Here is a 15,730-nt window from a genome sequence, read left to right as displayed (position 1 = left end):
CTAATCTGTTCATATTCAAGAACTTAACTAGGAAGATTTTATAACATCAACATCTTGATAATGATTACAAAGGCAAATTGACAGAAGTGAATAAAAAATGTGGAAGTGACTTAAATTTAAAGTACAAATAAAAGAATAATCTTATAATAGAAATAACAGATAGGGCCAAGGGAAATAGTGTAATAATAATGCAAAAGATTTTCATGTCTGAGGATCTGGGTCCCAGGTCCTATCCCCTGAACCACCATAAACTAGAACTGAACAGTGCTCTGGTAAACAATAAAAATAATAGGGGGCTGGGTGGTAGCGCAGCAGATTAAATGCAAATGGCATGAAGCACAAGAACCGGCCCAAGGATTGCAGTTTAATAACAACAAGGGCAACAAAAATAGGAAAAAATAACGGCCTGCAGAAGCAGTGGATTCAAAGTGCTAGCACCATGCCCCAGCAATAACCCTGGAGGCAAAAAGAAAAAAGGGAAAAATAATAAAATTAAAAACCATTAAAACAAAAAGTAGCAGACAAGAAGGGAAAGTGGGTTTAAAACAGAGAGACATGAAGTCGGGTTTTAAATGGTGAGATTAAGGTATACATAATATGGTATTCAGAATTAATGTTGTGTCCACTGGACTAGTCCTAAGGTAAAAAGAAGTGGATCACAGTAAGTTTAAGAAGCTAACTCTATTTAGAAAGAAAGAAGTCAAAGGTGGTGCCAGCAGAAAGTAATCACTAAAACAATCAAGTGAAATCTTTTTCACGTGAAAATACTAAGTAAAACAAAATTTGTGTGGCACAAGAGGGTAAATGAGGCTATTTCCAGACGTCATTATTCTAAAATTTAAAGACATCATTAATCTTTACATCAGATAATACATTCACTTCACTGTTTAGAAAATTTGTATATCAAAACTATGGGAGTTTCTGGGGCTGGGTGGCAGCTCATCCCAGTAGAGTATACATCTTTCCATTTGCAAGAGCCCAGGATCAAGCCACAGGTAGCTAGCTACATGCAGAGAGGAAGCTTCACAAGCAGTGGTAAAGTATCACAGGTGCCTCACCCCTCTCTTCTCCCACTATTTAAAAAAAGGGGATGGGATAGCATAATAATTATGCAAACGGACTCTCAGGCCTGGGGTTCTGAGGTGCCAGGTGTAATCCTCTGCACCACCATAGCCAGAGCTGAGCAAGGCTCTGGTTAAAAGTGAGAGAGAGAGAGAGAGAGAGAGAGAGAGAGAGAGAGAGTGTGTGTGTGTGTGTGTGTGTGTGTGTGTGTGTGTGTGTACAAACTCATGTGTTTATGTGTATGATTCGACTTCTCTAAATTTTTTCAAATCATCAATCAATTGGGTAGAATGTTGCACTTATAATGAAGAACTCAAAGATAATCATGAAATTTGATAACTTCTGAGAAACAGTTCATGACCTTAAAAGTCAGTGAAAAAAGGTTAGATTTCATAAAGCAAATATGATCATGAGTAAATAATTAAAGAATCAGTAATTTTATCAGTCATGTTCAGAGTAACCCAAATGGGAGGAGTCTTCATATCTTTCTCTAACAAAAACATTCTATTTTTGTACAAAATTGTACTTTTACTATGTTTTGCCTCCTACCCCAAGTCTTATTCATGTTAACAAAAAAGTAAGAATAAAATCCCTTGAAACTATGCAACACTTACCCAGTGCGAGATTGACCAACTTTATCACAAATATCCAAAATGAGGCCCCAGTCCTCAGCAGTGTTCATCTCACTGGTTGCCTTCTCTGTATGTCACAAAAAAGAAATAAGAGAAACATTGTTTGTAAAAGTCCTTAAGAAATAAGTAATGAAATTCAGGTGACCAAATTGTGGTACAATCAAGTATGAACAAATCAAAATAGCTGCCAGCATTCTGATAATGAAATGTTCAAATCCATCTTCAAAAGGAGGAGGGGAGAAACTACACACTCACCTGTCACAAGTTTTTTCCCATTTACATTTCAGTTACTTGTTAAATAGTATAAGTCATTGGCATTCTTTCTAAAAAGAAATACATACAGATCTATTCCCTCCTCTGCAATTAAAAAATTCATTTTCTAAAACAAGATTTTGTCCCTGTCATACAGGGCTTCAGTGCTACAAATCAAAATTTTGTAGTTATACTCATGACAAAACAGGCACACTAACCAAGTAACCTATCTTGCTGACTTGAGGAATCTTTTATTATTAAATATGTCTTAATTCTATTTACCAATGAAGTGATATGACTACAGACACAGGGAGATAGCTAAGGAGTACAGCAAAGTACTTGATTACCTAAGGTTCCAGGTTCAATCCCCTCATATACCAGAGATAACTAAGAGCTACTCTCTTTCCTTTTTCTCTCCATCCCTTGTAAAAATAACAAAAAGAAAAGAAATACTATGACTAGGAATCTATCTCTTTAAAGTGGTTTCAACATGATTATCTAGCTTTATGGATTTGGGTTTGAAAAGGTAAATGAACTGGAAGAAAAAGAAAAATTAAAAGAAAAAAAAAGCTCTGAGCATTTTCTTTTAAGTAAAAATGTGAGAATAAAAAACTAAATTTAAAAAAAAACTAAATAGAGGTATAGTAGACTGAGCCAGACTTGCACACCTAAGGGAGGACTACATTCAATCTCTGGCACCACATGTACCAGAATGGTACTCTCACTCTCTCATGTGAAACACTCTTTCATATTAAATAAACAAATAACTTAAAAAAAACTGATTAAGGATTAAAGAACTGAATGAATATTGATAAATACTGTGCAGGAAAGAGTTAACACAGCAAACATGACTGGTATCCTTTAAAGGGTCTGCTAACTAGCATTGTCTAGGGTCTGGGAACTTGGGTTTCAAGGTTTCCCACCAAGTGAGAAGACTGGCTCACTATGCCTAAACTGGTTGTACAAACAATATGATTTATGCTGAACAACTGCTTTCCTTCTGGGAGTCAAGAGTTTGGGAGCATGCCAGACAGAGTGTGCCTACATAATCAGCGCTCCCAATAACAAATTCAGTCTCCAATGAATGTCCCTTGTTGGCAACATTTCACATGCTGTCACAATTCTTTGGTGGAGTACTTAAAGAGTGTCCTGCGTAACTCCCCTGGGAAACTTGGGTCTGGTTTCCCTGTACTTCAGTCCCTTTGACTTTCATTTTGCTGACTACACTTCTTCGGGTGTTCCAGCTATTTATCATAGCTCTGAGTATGGCTATATGATGAGTCCTGGTCTGTCCTAGAAGTGAAAGGCTAGCCTTGGGGTCCTTCCTACTAAATGCTCACCCTTTCAAAAATTAACTATGAAGTAAATCCACAAATCTCTCATTTCAGATAACCAGCAACAAGTTCCAGGATTCTCAAGGCACATGTACCATTGATCAGCTGGCTACAAATTTAAGGGGTTCTGACTATCTGAGTTCAATAATCTACTATACAAACCACAGAACTCAGGAAAGCAGAAAGACAACAGTTTCATTATGTAAGATAGAAATTTGAACAAGTTAGTGAAGAGAGGTGTAGAGATAGATGTAGGAAGCCTTCTGTGCCCTTCACAGTCTTGACACATTAGTATCTATCACCAAACAGGAAGTACAACCAAGCTCCAGTGTCCAGGGTTTATATTGGGATTTCATTATGAAGTCAACCAGCCACCTCCTGGTATTGCATCTCCTCAATCACAATCCCCTTCTCCCTCTCTAGAGGTCTGGCTGGTATTATGTGGCTCAATGCCCCAACCATCTAATCACATGACTCGTCTTGTGATGAGAGTGGCCAGTCTCCAGACTGAGTCATTTTAATAGCACTAACAAAGCATCCCAGGAACCTACCACAAAGATACCCACACTCTAGAAGCCTCAAGGATTTAGAGGCATCTTGGGGAATGGAGGGAGAATAACTAAAAACCAGTCAATTATTTATTATTTAACACTTTCTTTTATAAGAAAATCTTAGACAACACCCAAAATATAAAACAAATCCAAATGGAAGCACTCTAGTTTAGACCAGACCCTGTCCTACAGACCCCCAATAATTCTACGGAGCAAGCAAACTAAGTTATCCCAGACAACGTCATTCAGTTTAACATCTACTCCATCTTAAAAATGGGACACAAGTCACTACTGTGTTTGGTAGAACATTTAAATAATTAATGCATCAGGAATGGACAGTGGCACCCTGGTGGTAGAACACATATCATCATACACAAGGACCCAGGTTCAAGTACCCAGTCCTCAACTGCAGGAGGGAAGCTTCTCAAGAGCTGAAGCAGTGCTACAAGTATCTTTCTTTCTCCCTAACTCCCTTTTCTCTCTCAATTTCTCTGTCATATGAAATAAAAACAAAGGGGGGGGAGGGGGGGGATTGGCCACTAGGAGTGATTGATTCCTCATATAAGCTCCAAACCCCAGCTATAACTCAGATGGCATAAATCAATAAATAAATATACAGTGACAGAAATTTTAAAAATGTACTTTGGTACCTATATTACAGATAGAAGTTAGTACCAGGTAAAGTACTACGAAGGAAAAAATAAAGAGAGGAAGAGAGAAAGAGGAACCAGAAACACAAGGGTGGATATTTTTTTACAGAAAGCAATTAAGGAAAACATCATTTAGAAAGTGATTTCAGCCGAGTCTTGAATGATGTGACAAATCTCAAGACATTCAAATACCTGGAGAAAGAACATCATAGATGAAGAAAACATCAAAATATAGGTAAAGAGAAAATAAGTAGTGTTCAAATCCAAGAAACTTGAGTGGAAAAGTGTCTGCAAGTCATAAATTAGAACTACAGAGAGGGGATAGGGGAAATAGCATAATGGTTATGCAAAGAGACTCTTATGCCTGAGGCTCTGGAAGTCCCAGGTTCAATCCCCCACTCCACTATAAGCCAGTGCTGAGTAGTGCTCGGTAAAGAAAGGAGAGACAAGGAGGGAAGGGGAGGGGAGGGGAGGGGAGGGGAGGGGAGGGGAGGGGAGGGGAGGGGAGGGGAGGGGAGGGGAGGGGAGGGGAGGGGAGGGGAGGGGAGGGGAGGGGAGGGGAGGGGAGGGGAGGGGAGGGGAGGGGAGGGGAGGGGAGGGGAGGAAATACAGGGAGGGTCTCAATAAGGAATTTGGGTCACAACAAGGAACTTTTTTGCATTTCCCTATAAGTGGGCTGGGAAGTTAATAGAAAGATTCTGAGCAGGTAAGTGACATCAAAGGTTTTTGAAAGATAAGTAATATTTGTAGAAAAGAACTGACTGCAGGGGTCAACAGTGGTAGCAAAATATTATCCTACTAGAAGGCTCTAGCAAAATTCTATGAAATAGATTACTAGATTAAGAGAATAGTGAAGTATTTTCCCCACCTGCAAAGGGGATGCTTCACAAGGGGTGAAGCTGATCTGCAGTGTCTATCTTTCTCTCCCTCTATCTCCCCTCCCCTCTCAATTTCTCTCTGTCCTGTCAAAGGAAATAGAAAGAGGAAAAAAGGGAAAATGGCCACCAGGAGTGATGGATTCATAGTGCTGGCACTCAGCCCCAGTGATAACTCTAGTGGCAAAAAAAAATTTTTTTGAAGACTTTGGAAAATTATATATATACATAATATCTGTAACAAATTTTTGTGGGGAAAGGTGCACATTAAGTGTAGCACGGATGACATCATCTGGAAACTCATAAAGCTGGTCCCAACCAGCACCCACTGGAATAAGATTTGTCTCAAGTGTAACACGATTTTCAAAGACTACTGTCTCTAGAGGACTTTAAAATCTATGATGGATGAACCTGGAGCTCCACTGCCAATAGAGCAGATCCTTTCCCCTCCCCCTGCCCTTCCCATATCTCCCTTCTTCCCTCCTTGGTATGGATTCTTATCTATTAAGAGCTCATGTTAAGAGCTAATGGTAGATCCCCAACACAAAAATAAGCCCATAAACATACACACCACACTCCTCAGATAATTAAAAACTCATAAAATGAAAAGAAAATAAACCTACCAAAAATATAACACCCCAGATAATATCTCAGTGAATGTTTACCAAATATTTAGTGGTAACAAGCATTGACCTACATGAAGGGGACATAGTGAACAAATGAAAGAAAATTCCTGTCACCATGGAGTTCACATTCCCATAACAGGAGCATAAGGTATCACTGATAATGTGCCTGAGGCTCTGAGGTCCCAGGTTCAATCCCCAGCACCACCATAATCCAGAGCTGAGCCATGCTCTGGTCTCTCTCACTCTTTCTCTCCCCACCCCCCATTCTCTCTCATTAAAATAAAATAAATACAATTTTTTAAAAAGACCACAGTAGGGAGTCAGGCAATAGTGCAGTGAGTTTAACACATGTGGCACAAAGCACAAGGACCAGTGTAAGGAACCCGGTTCGAGCCCCCCGGATCCCCACCTGCAAGGGAGTCACTTCACAGGCAGTGAAGCAGGTCTGCAGGTGTGTCTATTTTTCTCTCCCCCTCTCTCCATTTCTCTCTGTCCTATCTAACAACGACATCAATAACAACAACAATAATACCTACAACAATGAAAAACAACAAGGGCAACAAAAGGGGAAAAAAAGTTAAAAAAAAAAAAAAAGACCACAGTAATCTAGAGTAGGGCACCAAAGTAAAAACCCTGTGGTGAGGGGGAGGGTGGACACTTGGCTTGGGGGGGGGGAAGGGGGGATGGGAGGGGACACAGTCTTTTGGTGGTGGGAGTGGTATCTATCTATATACACTCCTATTAAATGGTAATCATATAAATCACTATTTAATATGAGAGGGGAAAACTGATTGTATGTCTCAAACTTTTTAAAACAGACTGAGTCTTTTTAACACATAGGCTGAGTCTTTGATACGTTGACTCTCTCAAAAGCCTAGACCAGGGAGAACAGAAGCAACCGGTGGCACAGCTACATACAAGATGTTGAGTATTGTACAGCAAATCCTAACAAAGGGACCTTTCAAAGTTAACCCAATTATCAATAATGTGATGATAATATCTACCCATTGTCTTCTTGAACCCTAAGAGAGCAGGAACCTCACATTTCCACTATAGAGCCTATATTTACCCCAGTCCTGGAACCCTAGGCTGGGGCCCACTTTCCTGCATGCATCTCTCAATTCCTATCAAATAATATTGCATCCGCCGATCACATCCTAATCAATGCAACGAGTGCCACTCATCATGCTTCACTTCAGACTGTGTCCAGAGACCTCAGCCAGCAGGATGCCAACCAGACTTCCCTGGACAGACGACCCCACCAATGTGTCCCGGAGCTCCACTTCCCCAGAGACCCACCCTACTAGGGAAAGAGAGAGGCAGACTGGGAGTATGGACCGGCCAGTCAACGCCCATGTTCATCGGGGAAGCAATTACAGACGCCAGACCTTCCACTTTCTGCATCCCACAATGACCTTAGGTCCATACTCCCTCCCAGAGGGATAAAGAATAGTAAAGCTATCAGGGGAGGGGATGGGATATAGAGATCTGGTGGTGGGAGTTGTGTGGAGTTGTACCCCTCCTACCCTATGGTTTTGTTAATGTCTCCTTTTTTTTTTTTTCCTCCTCCAGGGTTATTGCTGGGCTCGGTGCCTGCACCATGAATTCACCGCTCCTGGAGGCCATTTTTTTTTCCCCCTTTTGTTGCCCTTGTTGTAGCTTCGTTGTGGTTATTATTATTGCCCTTGTTGATGCAATTCGTTGTTAGATAGGACAGAGAGAAATGGAGAGAGGAGGGGAAGACAGAGAAGGGGAGAGAAAGATAGACACCTGCAGACCTGCTTCACCGCCTGTGAAGCGACTCCCCTGCAGGTGGGGAGCCGGGGGCTCGAACCGGGATCCTTACGCCGGTCCCTGCGCTTTGCGCTACATGCGCTTAACCCACTGCGCCATCGCCCGACCCCCAATGTCTCCTTTTTAAAATAAATAAATAAAAGACCACAGTAAAAAAAAAAAAAAAAAACAGTGAGAATATAAACATCTTAATGCTAAATACTTTGATAAAGACAAAAATGTCTTATTTTCCTCTTTCAACTTTGGCACCTAGGATGAACCCAGAGCCTTATGTTCCAGCATTTCACTAAGCAGACTTCTCAGTCAAGTTTTCTATTCTATATTTTTAAAGAGTAAAAGACAGAGGAAAGGAAAGGAAAAAACCATATCCATGGAGCTACCCCACCCCCACCCCGTAATGCTCCCATTTGGTACAGGGTGCAAATACGAAACCTTTTATATAGTAGTGTGCATGTACGCCTCTATCCAGACCTATCCTCTGGCTCAAGACAAAGCCAAAATCTATAGAAGTTTTGAAAAGAGTGGTGATCATTATCCATATAGGTCAAACTGTCAATAGTATCTATCTACTGAGAAATTCTAGGCTAGAATAATCAGGAAATGACTCAGTTGTAAAAAGCTCAATTCTGAGCCAGCTATTAATCATGAGCACATGCAGAAAGAGTAACAGAAGCAAAAGAACATAGACAAGAAAGTGTGTTTGCAGCAACATGACTGCCTTTATGCAGAGGGTTTCACAGTAAGGAATTTATCTGTATCCTGTGGAAATGTGCAGTAAAAAAGTCAGGTAGATATAAGGGTGACTGGATAGCTGACAGATTTTATGTGATCAGGCAAATCAGAAAAAGGTGCCAGAAACAAAAGTAAAGAAGTTGTCTTGGTATTGATATTTCCTTAGAAATTAACATGGTGGTGAAATTGCTCGGGCACAGCAACCCCATCGTCTTCACTACGTCTCTCCTGTCTCTGAACTGTGTACTCTTATGTTGTTTGCGCTGAGTGCTAACCAGTAAATTAAATGTAATTTTCCAATCTATTACTTGTTTTTGTTTGTTTGAAGATCTTATTTATTTTTTAATGAGAAAGATAGGAAAGAGAGAATCAGATATCACTCTGGTACATGTGCTGCTGGGACTGAACTCAGGACTTCATGCTTGAGAGTCTGATGCTTTATCCACTGTATCTATTATTTGTTATTGGAGTTTAGTTTGTAACATGTGCTCTCAAACAGGTGCGCCACCATCGGGCCCCTGGAGTTCAGTTTGTTTTGTCACTAGGGTTATGGCTCAGGCTCCATGTCTGCCATTCCCAGTAGTTTCTTGTTTTTTCTTTTATGATAAAGAAAGAATTTGAGAGGGAGAGAGAAAGGAGATACCTGCAGCACAGCTCTACTGCTTGTGAGACATCCCTCCCTACATATGGAGACCATGGCTTCAAGTCCTCACCTATGATGATGTAGGTGTGGGAAGGGTGCACCATCCTGGCTATGTTATTGGAGATATTAAAATTTGCATTTATTGCTAATGTTTAGGGCATTTGCATAACTTGGAAAACAAGAAAAAGCCTTATATAGGGCCTTCTATATAAAGGCCCTGTAGTAGGCCTCAAACAGAATGTGCTGTTTTTGTTCTTTATTAAAGATGAGAGCACTGGATCTCAAAGAGCTTACGTAACTTGCCCATAACTTCATGCTGAGCTAGGCTGTCAGGGTTGAACCCTTTCCTACTCTTAACTGGAACCTCCAAGCTTCGACGGTGTAGACATGAAGAAGCAAAATTCAACAACCAGCTTTCACAGTGAAAACACAAGAATTTGTAAATGCAATTTCATCAAGTATTTCTTTCTTTTTTGCCTCCAGGGTTATCCTGGGGCTGGGTGCTGGCACTAAGAATACACTGTTCCTGTGGCCATTTTTTTCCATTTCATTGGATAGGACAGAGTGAAATGGAGAGAAGAGGGAAAGACAGAGAGGAGTGAAAGACAGATAGATATCTACAGACCTGCTTCACTGCTTGTGAAGGGACCCCCCTGCCAGGGGCTCGAACCAGGATCCTTGTGTCAGTCCTTGCACTTTGTACTATGGGCGCTTAACCTCCATAAAACATTTCTTTACTATGATAATTAGGAATTTTTGCCTTAAGACACTGGACATAGTGTTCGGCTTCCAGACTTGTGGGTCAAGGTTGTCCCTAAGTGCATTCAAACTACCCCAGAAAACTCTCTTCCAAGAAATTCAAACTCCTGTCATCACTGCCCTCAAACACCACCACCTTCCCCCACACAGACACACGCAGAAAGCTAACCTGTTGACCTGGTGTGACCACACCTAATAGTAATGACACAGGAGGAAAAAATATCTTTTAAGATTTCAAGACAAGTTAATATTTCCAAAGCCACGGTCCTTGTCCATACTTAAGTACACAGACGTTGCATAAAGTAGCTCAACGATGCAGGTCCTCAATTTAATTTCAGTCCATACTCCAATCCCATCTCTCTTGGACATTTCCGAGTCTAGCCTTAACCAGAAACCCTCGCCTCCCACCAGTTACAAAATAAATAAATTAAATAAATACGAATGCCCCCTAAGGAACTCAATCCCAAACAGTCTCCTAGTTTTGACCCCCTAACATCTTCCCAGGGAAGCACTTTCTCCTAAGGTTCGCGATTCCCCTCTGGCTGAGGTGCTCCAGGAAGCTGGACCCCAGCTCCAGATGTTGCTCCAGCTGTGGTTTCCCGTCACCCCGGTGGACGGTTCGTCCCGCAACCCAGCCCTACTCTGGGGTCCACTCTCCAGGCTCCCCCAGACCCATTTCTTGCCAAGGGCCCCTCAAACACTCACCCCCACCCGCCCCCGAACTCTGAAGCCGAGAGCTTCGAGAAGCTCGAATGTGAGCGGAGGGCTCCAGAAGCTGCGCGGCCGGTGGCCGCGGTGGGCTGGGAGGCGGAGGGGTCGGGGGAGGGGCACAGAGAGCAGCGACAACACTCACCAACATCCTGGTCGAAGGGGTTGGTGGCAAAGAGCGGCATCTCCTATATGCACGCCGAGGTGTCCACAGGGACTCCCCTTGACACCTCGGAGTCAGGGTGCAACGGAGAAAGGCAGAGTCCCTCAACAAAGAAATAAATAAAGAAAATGGGGGGGGGGGGGGAAACAGCAACAGATATTTTCACAGAGTCCCAGTCAGCTCCTGCTCCACCTGACCCTCAACAACCGCGGCGCTGGCAGCAGCGGCGGCAACAGTGAAGGAGCGGAGAAGGTCCCCGCGTCGAGCCTGTCGGGAATCTAGGCGCCCTCAGAGCTGCCTGCTCAGAACCTGACGAATATCTACCTCGCCCAAAATGCTGTCGATACAAACATCCCCGCTGCTTTCAATTAGTCACATAGGAGAGTGTGAGCAATGCATGCATTCTCTGCTTTGTCTAGGACAGGCCTCCCCAGAGGACGGGGTCCTGCAGGCATATCACAGCCGACCAGTGGCCTCAGGAGCGCTTCAGAGATGGAGGGTTAAAGGACTAGGGTCTCCTGGGGATGGGGCAGCCCCCCACCCCTTTGGTCTGCCCAGTCTGCTTGACTGTTAGAACCATGTGTTCTCTAGGCTGGGTGATGGGATCGGTCTCCGCCCGGTGTCTACAGGAAAAGAGCTCTGAGATCCCTTGACAGACTGCCGTGACCAGAAGCTTGCCAGAGGAGTCATGTGAGCTGAAGGGACTGACTGGAGTCCCCCCAGGAGGAGCATGTTGGGCGGAGGCCAGGAGAAGGCGGGCCCCGAGTCCCCGGACGGCAAGCTCCCAGTCCCAGTCTGAAGCACTTCTAACTGGGCGTTGGCACCCTTTGAGTGACTAACTATACAGTCATGGAGCAGTGGTGGAGATGTTGAAAATGAGTTTCGCAGCTCGAGAATGTCCAAAGAAGAGCCACAAACAGCAAGCAAACAAAACTGGTGCTGGAAATGGATTAGTGATGTCTAACTGTGTAGACATGTTAAGAAGCATCTGCTAAATTTTGCATCCTACTTGGAAAAAAAAAATTTTTTTAAGCAGCTTGCACGTAAACTGCAATTGAATGGTGCTCAAATTATCAGCAGAACCCTTCTAAATGTAACATGTAAACAGGCATTTACAACAGGGTTAGGACGTTGCATACAAAGAATGTTTTGAAAAATCCTTTTAAATGAAGTCCCATTTGTAAAAGTGTAAGTGCAAGTAGCGTTTGGGTAAATTACTGTCATTCAGACAAAGATTAAATGGAATATAGTGGTCCAGCTGGTTCACTGGACTTGCCTACCTAAGGGTCCCACTTCCATCTCTGCTGCTGCACCTGCCTGAATGGTGCTTTGGCTTCTGTGAAAACTGACTAATGAAATAAAGTCAACCTTTGTACAAAAATCAAGGACATAAGGATCGACACTTTCACACTGCTGGACAATTTTAGTCTCTCCAAAATAAATATTTGGATGAAACAACAAATTGCACCCAGCTAGTCTATATTTTGGAATCTGGCCTAAAGACATTCTTTAAAGCCATTAACAACTCTATTCATGGCAACATTATTGATAACATCAAATTATTGTTCATGAAATTGTACAACATTAAGAAACTGGGTAAATTACTTGACCTCTTGGGATCTCAGTTTCTTCATCTGTAAAAAAAAAAAAAGGAGTATTACCATGCCTCCCCTGCCCCTTATTAGAAAATAAGCAACTATAAATTTAGCATACAGCAAGTCTTTGGGTGTCTAACATATAGTTAGTACTCAATAAGAGGAAGTAGCAATCATAACCTGTATTGATCAAGTAAATCATAATACTCAATGCAAAAAAAACCCCCACAATTATTAAAGGTGGTGATATAGATATATGTTTACAGAAAGACACCAAGGGGCTGGGCGGTGTATGCCCAGTTGAGCCTACCATGCACAAGGACCAGATTCTAGCCCCACTCCCCACCTGCAGGGGAAACATTGCTGAAGCCTTGCAGCAGGTCTGCAGGATCTCTCTTCCTCCCTCCCTCCCCTCCCTTCTCTTAGCCCCCTTTTCCTCCCCTCTACATTTCTACCATATCAAATAAAACAGAAAGGGGGCCAGGTGGTAGCACAGTGGGTTAAATGCACATGGCGCCAAGTGCAAGGACTGACGCAAGGATCTAGGTTCGAGTCCCTGACCCCTACCTGCAAGGGGTGAAGCAGGTCTGCGGATGTCTATCTTTCTCTCCCCTCTCTGTCTTACCCTCCTCTCTCGATTTCTCTCTGTCCTATTCAACAATAATGACAGCAATAACAACAATAATAATAACAACAGTAAACAAGAACGGCAACAAAAGGAAAAAAATGGCCTCCAGGAGCAGTGGATTGGTAGTTCAGGCACTGAGCCCCAACAATAACCCTGGAGGCAAAAAATAATAAATAAATAAAAGGAAAAAAATGGTTAGCAGTAGCAGTGGTGGCACTGAGTTCCAGCAATAACCTTCATGGCAGTAAGAATTAGAATTAGAGGGGTCCGGCGGTAGCGCAGCGGGTTAGGCACACGCGGTGCAAAGCGCAAGGACTGGAGGAAGGATCCCAGCTGGAGCCCCCGGCTCCCCACCTGCAGGGGAGTCTCTTCACGGGCGGTGATGCAGGTCTGCAAGTGTCTATCTTTCTCTCCCCTCTCTGTCTTGCCCTCCTCTCTGGATTTCTCTCTGTCCATCCAACAACGAATGACATCAACAACAACAATAATGACCACAAGGAGGCTACAACAACAAGGGCAACAAGGGGGGAGGGGGAATAATCTCCAGGAGCAGTGGATTCATGGTGCAGGCACTGAGCACCAGCAATAACCCTGGAGGCAAAAAAAAAAAAAAAAAAGAATTAGAATTAGAATGAAAAACATCTAAATGTGTTGTGTGTGTGTGTGTGTGTGTGTTTTGCCACCACAGTTATCACTGGGCTGAGTGCCTGCTCAATGAATCCAAAGCTCCCAGTTAGTGTTAGTAGGTTTTTTGATAGAAACAAATTGAGAGGTAAGGGGAAGATAGGGCGAGAGAGAAAGAGTGACAGCTGCAGCACTGTTTCACCAGTGTTAAGCTTCCCCTTGCAGGTGTGAGAGTGGGGGCTTGAGCCCTTATCCTCCCACATGATGATGTGTGTGCTCAGAAGAATGCCCCTCTGCCCAGCCACTAAATGTGCATGTTTTTACAAGCAGGTAACAAAACACATAAAATTGTTCCTGCATTGTAGATGTCTGAATGAAAATATTATGATATGACTATCTCTGAATGGTAGAATTTAGGATAATTTTTCATGAGTACATTTTTTTCAAATACTAACAATAGAGAAATATGATATGTTAGTACTACCAGTTATTAACATTTTGAGATAGCGATGCCAAAAGCTTGCTTGTGTTTCATAATGATAAGTACACAGTTCTTACAAAACATTACTATCAGTAGGTGAAATGGAACATTTCTTGACTCACAGAATCAAGTGATAACTTGCCCACCTCAAATTCCAGAGAATTGTCTAAGGCATAATCTCATAAGTGCCCTTTAGTAGAGTCAATCATTCATGAAAATGCATTTGCATGACTTTGTTTCATAATGAGACTGAAATATATTGCCATCAGTAAGCTAGTGGTGAAATTATTCAAGTAATAATCATCAGTATATGAACAAAGAACAGTAAATAACAGCTGTCAATCAGAGTCAGTTCTTCATAGCATTACCCATGGACTCCAAACTAGAAGAATGACTCCAGCTTTTTAAGATCTTTATAAGTTTTTGGAGATTTAATATAAAATTTTATTATGTTTGACATAAAAGCCAAAATAAAAATGAAATAGGCTTGTATTTTTTACATTAACTTTCTATTATTACCCATTAGGACATCCAAACTGCAGTAATTTCATTTAGTATTACCACAATCTTTTAAACATTACAGTGACCATCAATTTAAATGGTTTTGGAATAGCATGTTTGTTAATCTCTAAGTCACTTTAAGAATGTGAAATTAGGGGCCTGGTGGTAGCGCAGTGGGATAAGCGCACACGGTGTGAAATGCAAAAACCCACATAAGGATCCTGGTTCTAGGCACCGGCTTTCCACCTGTAGGGGGGATCACTTCACAAGCAATGAAGCAGGTCTACGGGTGTCTATCTTTCTCTCCCCCTCCTCTCGACTTCTCTCTGTCCTACCAACAACAACAACAGCAATAACAATGATAAATAAAAAGTGCAACAAAAGGGAAAAAAAGCCTCCAGGAGCAGTGGATTTGAAGTACAGGTACTGCGTATGCCCCAGTGATAACCCTGGAGGCAAAAAAAAAAGTTAAATTGTTGGAACTCGGTAGTAACTTGAATTGTAGAGTACACACTTAACCATATTCAAGGACACAGGTTCAAGCCCAGGTTTCCACTTGCAGGTGGGGAAGGAAGAGGAATTCCTCATAAGTGTCATAAGTGGTAAAGCAACACACACACACACACACACACACACACACACTCCCACCCTCTATTGAAAAGAAAAAAGGCCACTAGGAATGATGGAGTCATGAAGACACTGATCCCTAGAAAAAGGAAAAAAGAGTTAAATTGCTTTCATTTTGGTTTGATTTTAATACAGAAAAAAAGAAAGAGCTAGCAGGAGACCTGGGAGATGTCATAGTGGTTATACAAAAGACTTTAATTCCTGAGCCATAGAAGTCCAAAGCTTAAGACCCAGATAAACAGTGTTCTAGTTGCAAAAAATTAAGTGTCAAGTGTTCTTCTACCTTCAAGATTACATACTAATTCTTTAGTATTCTGTCTCTCCTGACCTAGCTCATGAGCACATCATCTCTTCACATTTTTTATACCCTATACTTCAGTCTTTCTGAGCCCCTATACTTTCCATATCCTGATACAAGCAGCTTTTTCTGTTCTTGTGCTGCCAATATATTAGACTGAGTATTCTAAAAGACAGGGAAAGGAAACTACCAGTC

General features: G+C 42.2%; 1 protein-coding gene across 1 annotated transcript in view; it reads right to left on the bottom strand.

The window, feature by feature from the left end:
• Positions 1–11,494, bottom strand: part of STAM (signal transducing adaptor molecule) — a 39,186-nt gene extending 27,692 nt beyond the window's left edge. The window contains exons 1-2 of the mRNA XM_007526248.3: positions 10,764–11,494; positions 1,677–1,761 (exon numbers count right to left, since the gene is read on the bottom strand). Coding sequence (XP_007526310.2) covers positions 1,677–1,761; positions 10,764–10,803 — 125 coding nt within the window. The 5' untranslated portion in view covers positions 10,804–11,494. The remainder of the gene's footprint in view (positions 1–1,676; positions 1,762–10,763) is intronic.
• Between the last annotated feature and the right edge of the window lie 4,236 nt (positions 11,495–15,730).

The sequence above is a fragment of the Erinaceus europaeus genome, chromosome 6, assembly GCF_950295315.1.
Source record: "Erinaceus europaeus chromosome 6, mEriEur2.1, whole genome shotgun sequence".
NCBI classification, from domain to species: domain Eukaryota; kingdom Metazoa; phylum Chordata; class Mammalia; order Eulipotyphla; family Erinaceidae; genus Erinaceus; species Erinaceus europaeus.
This window is presented reverse-complemented; position numbering and strand designations above follow the sequence as displayed.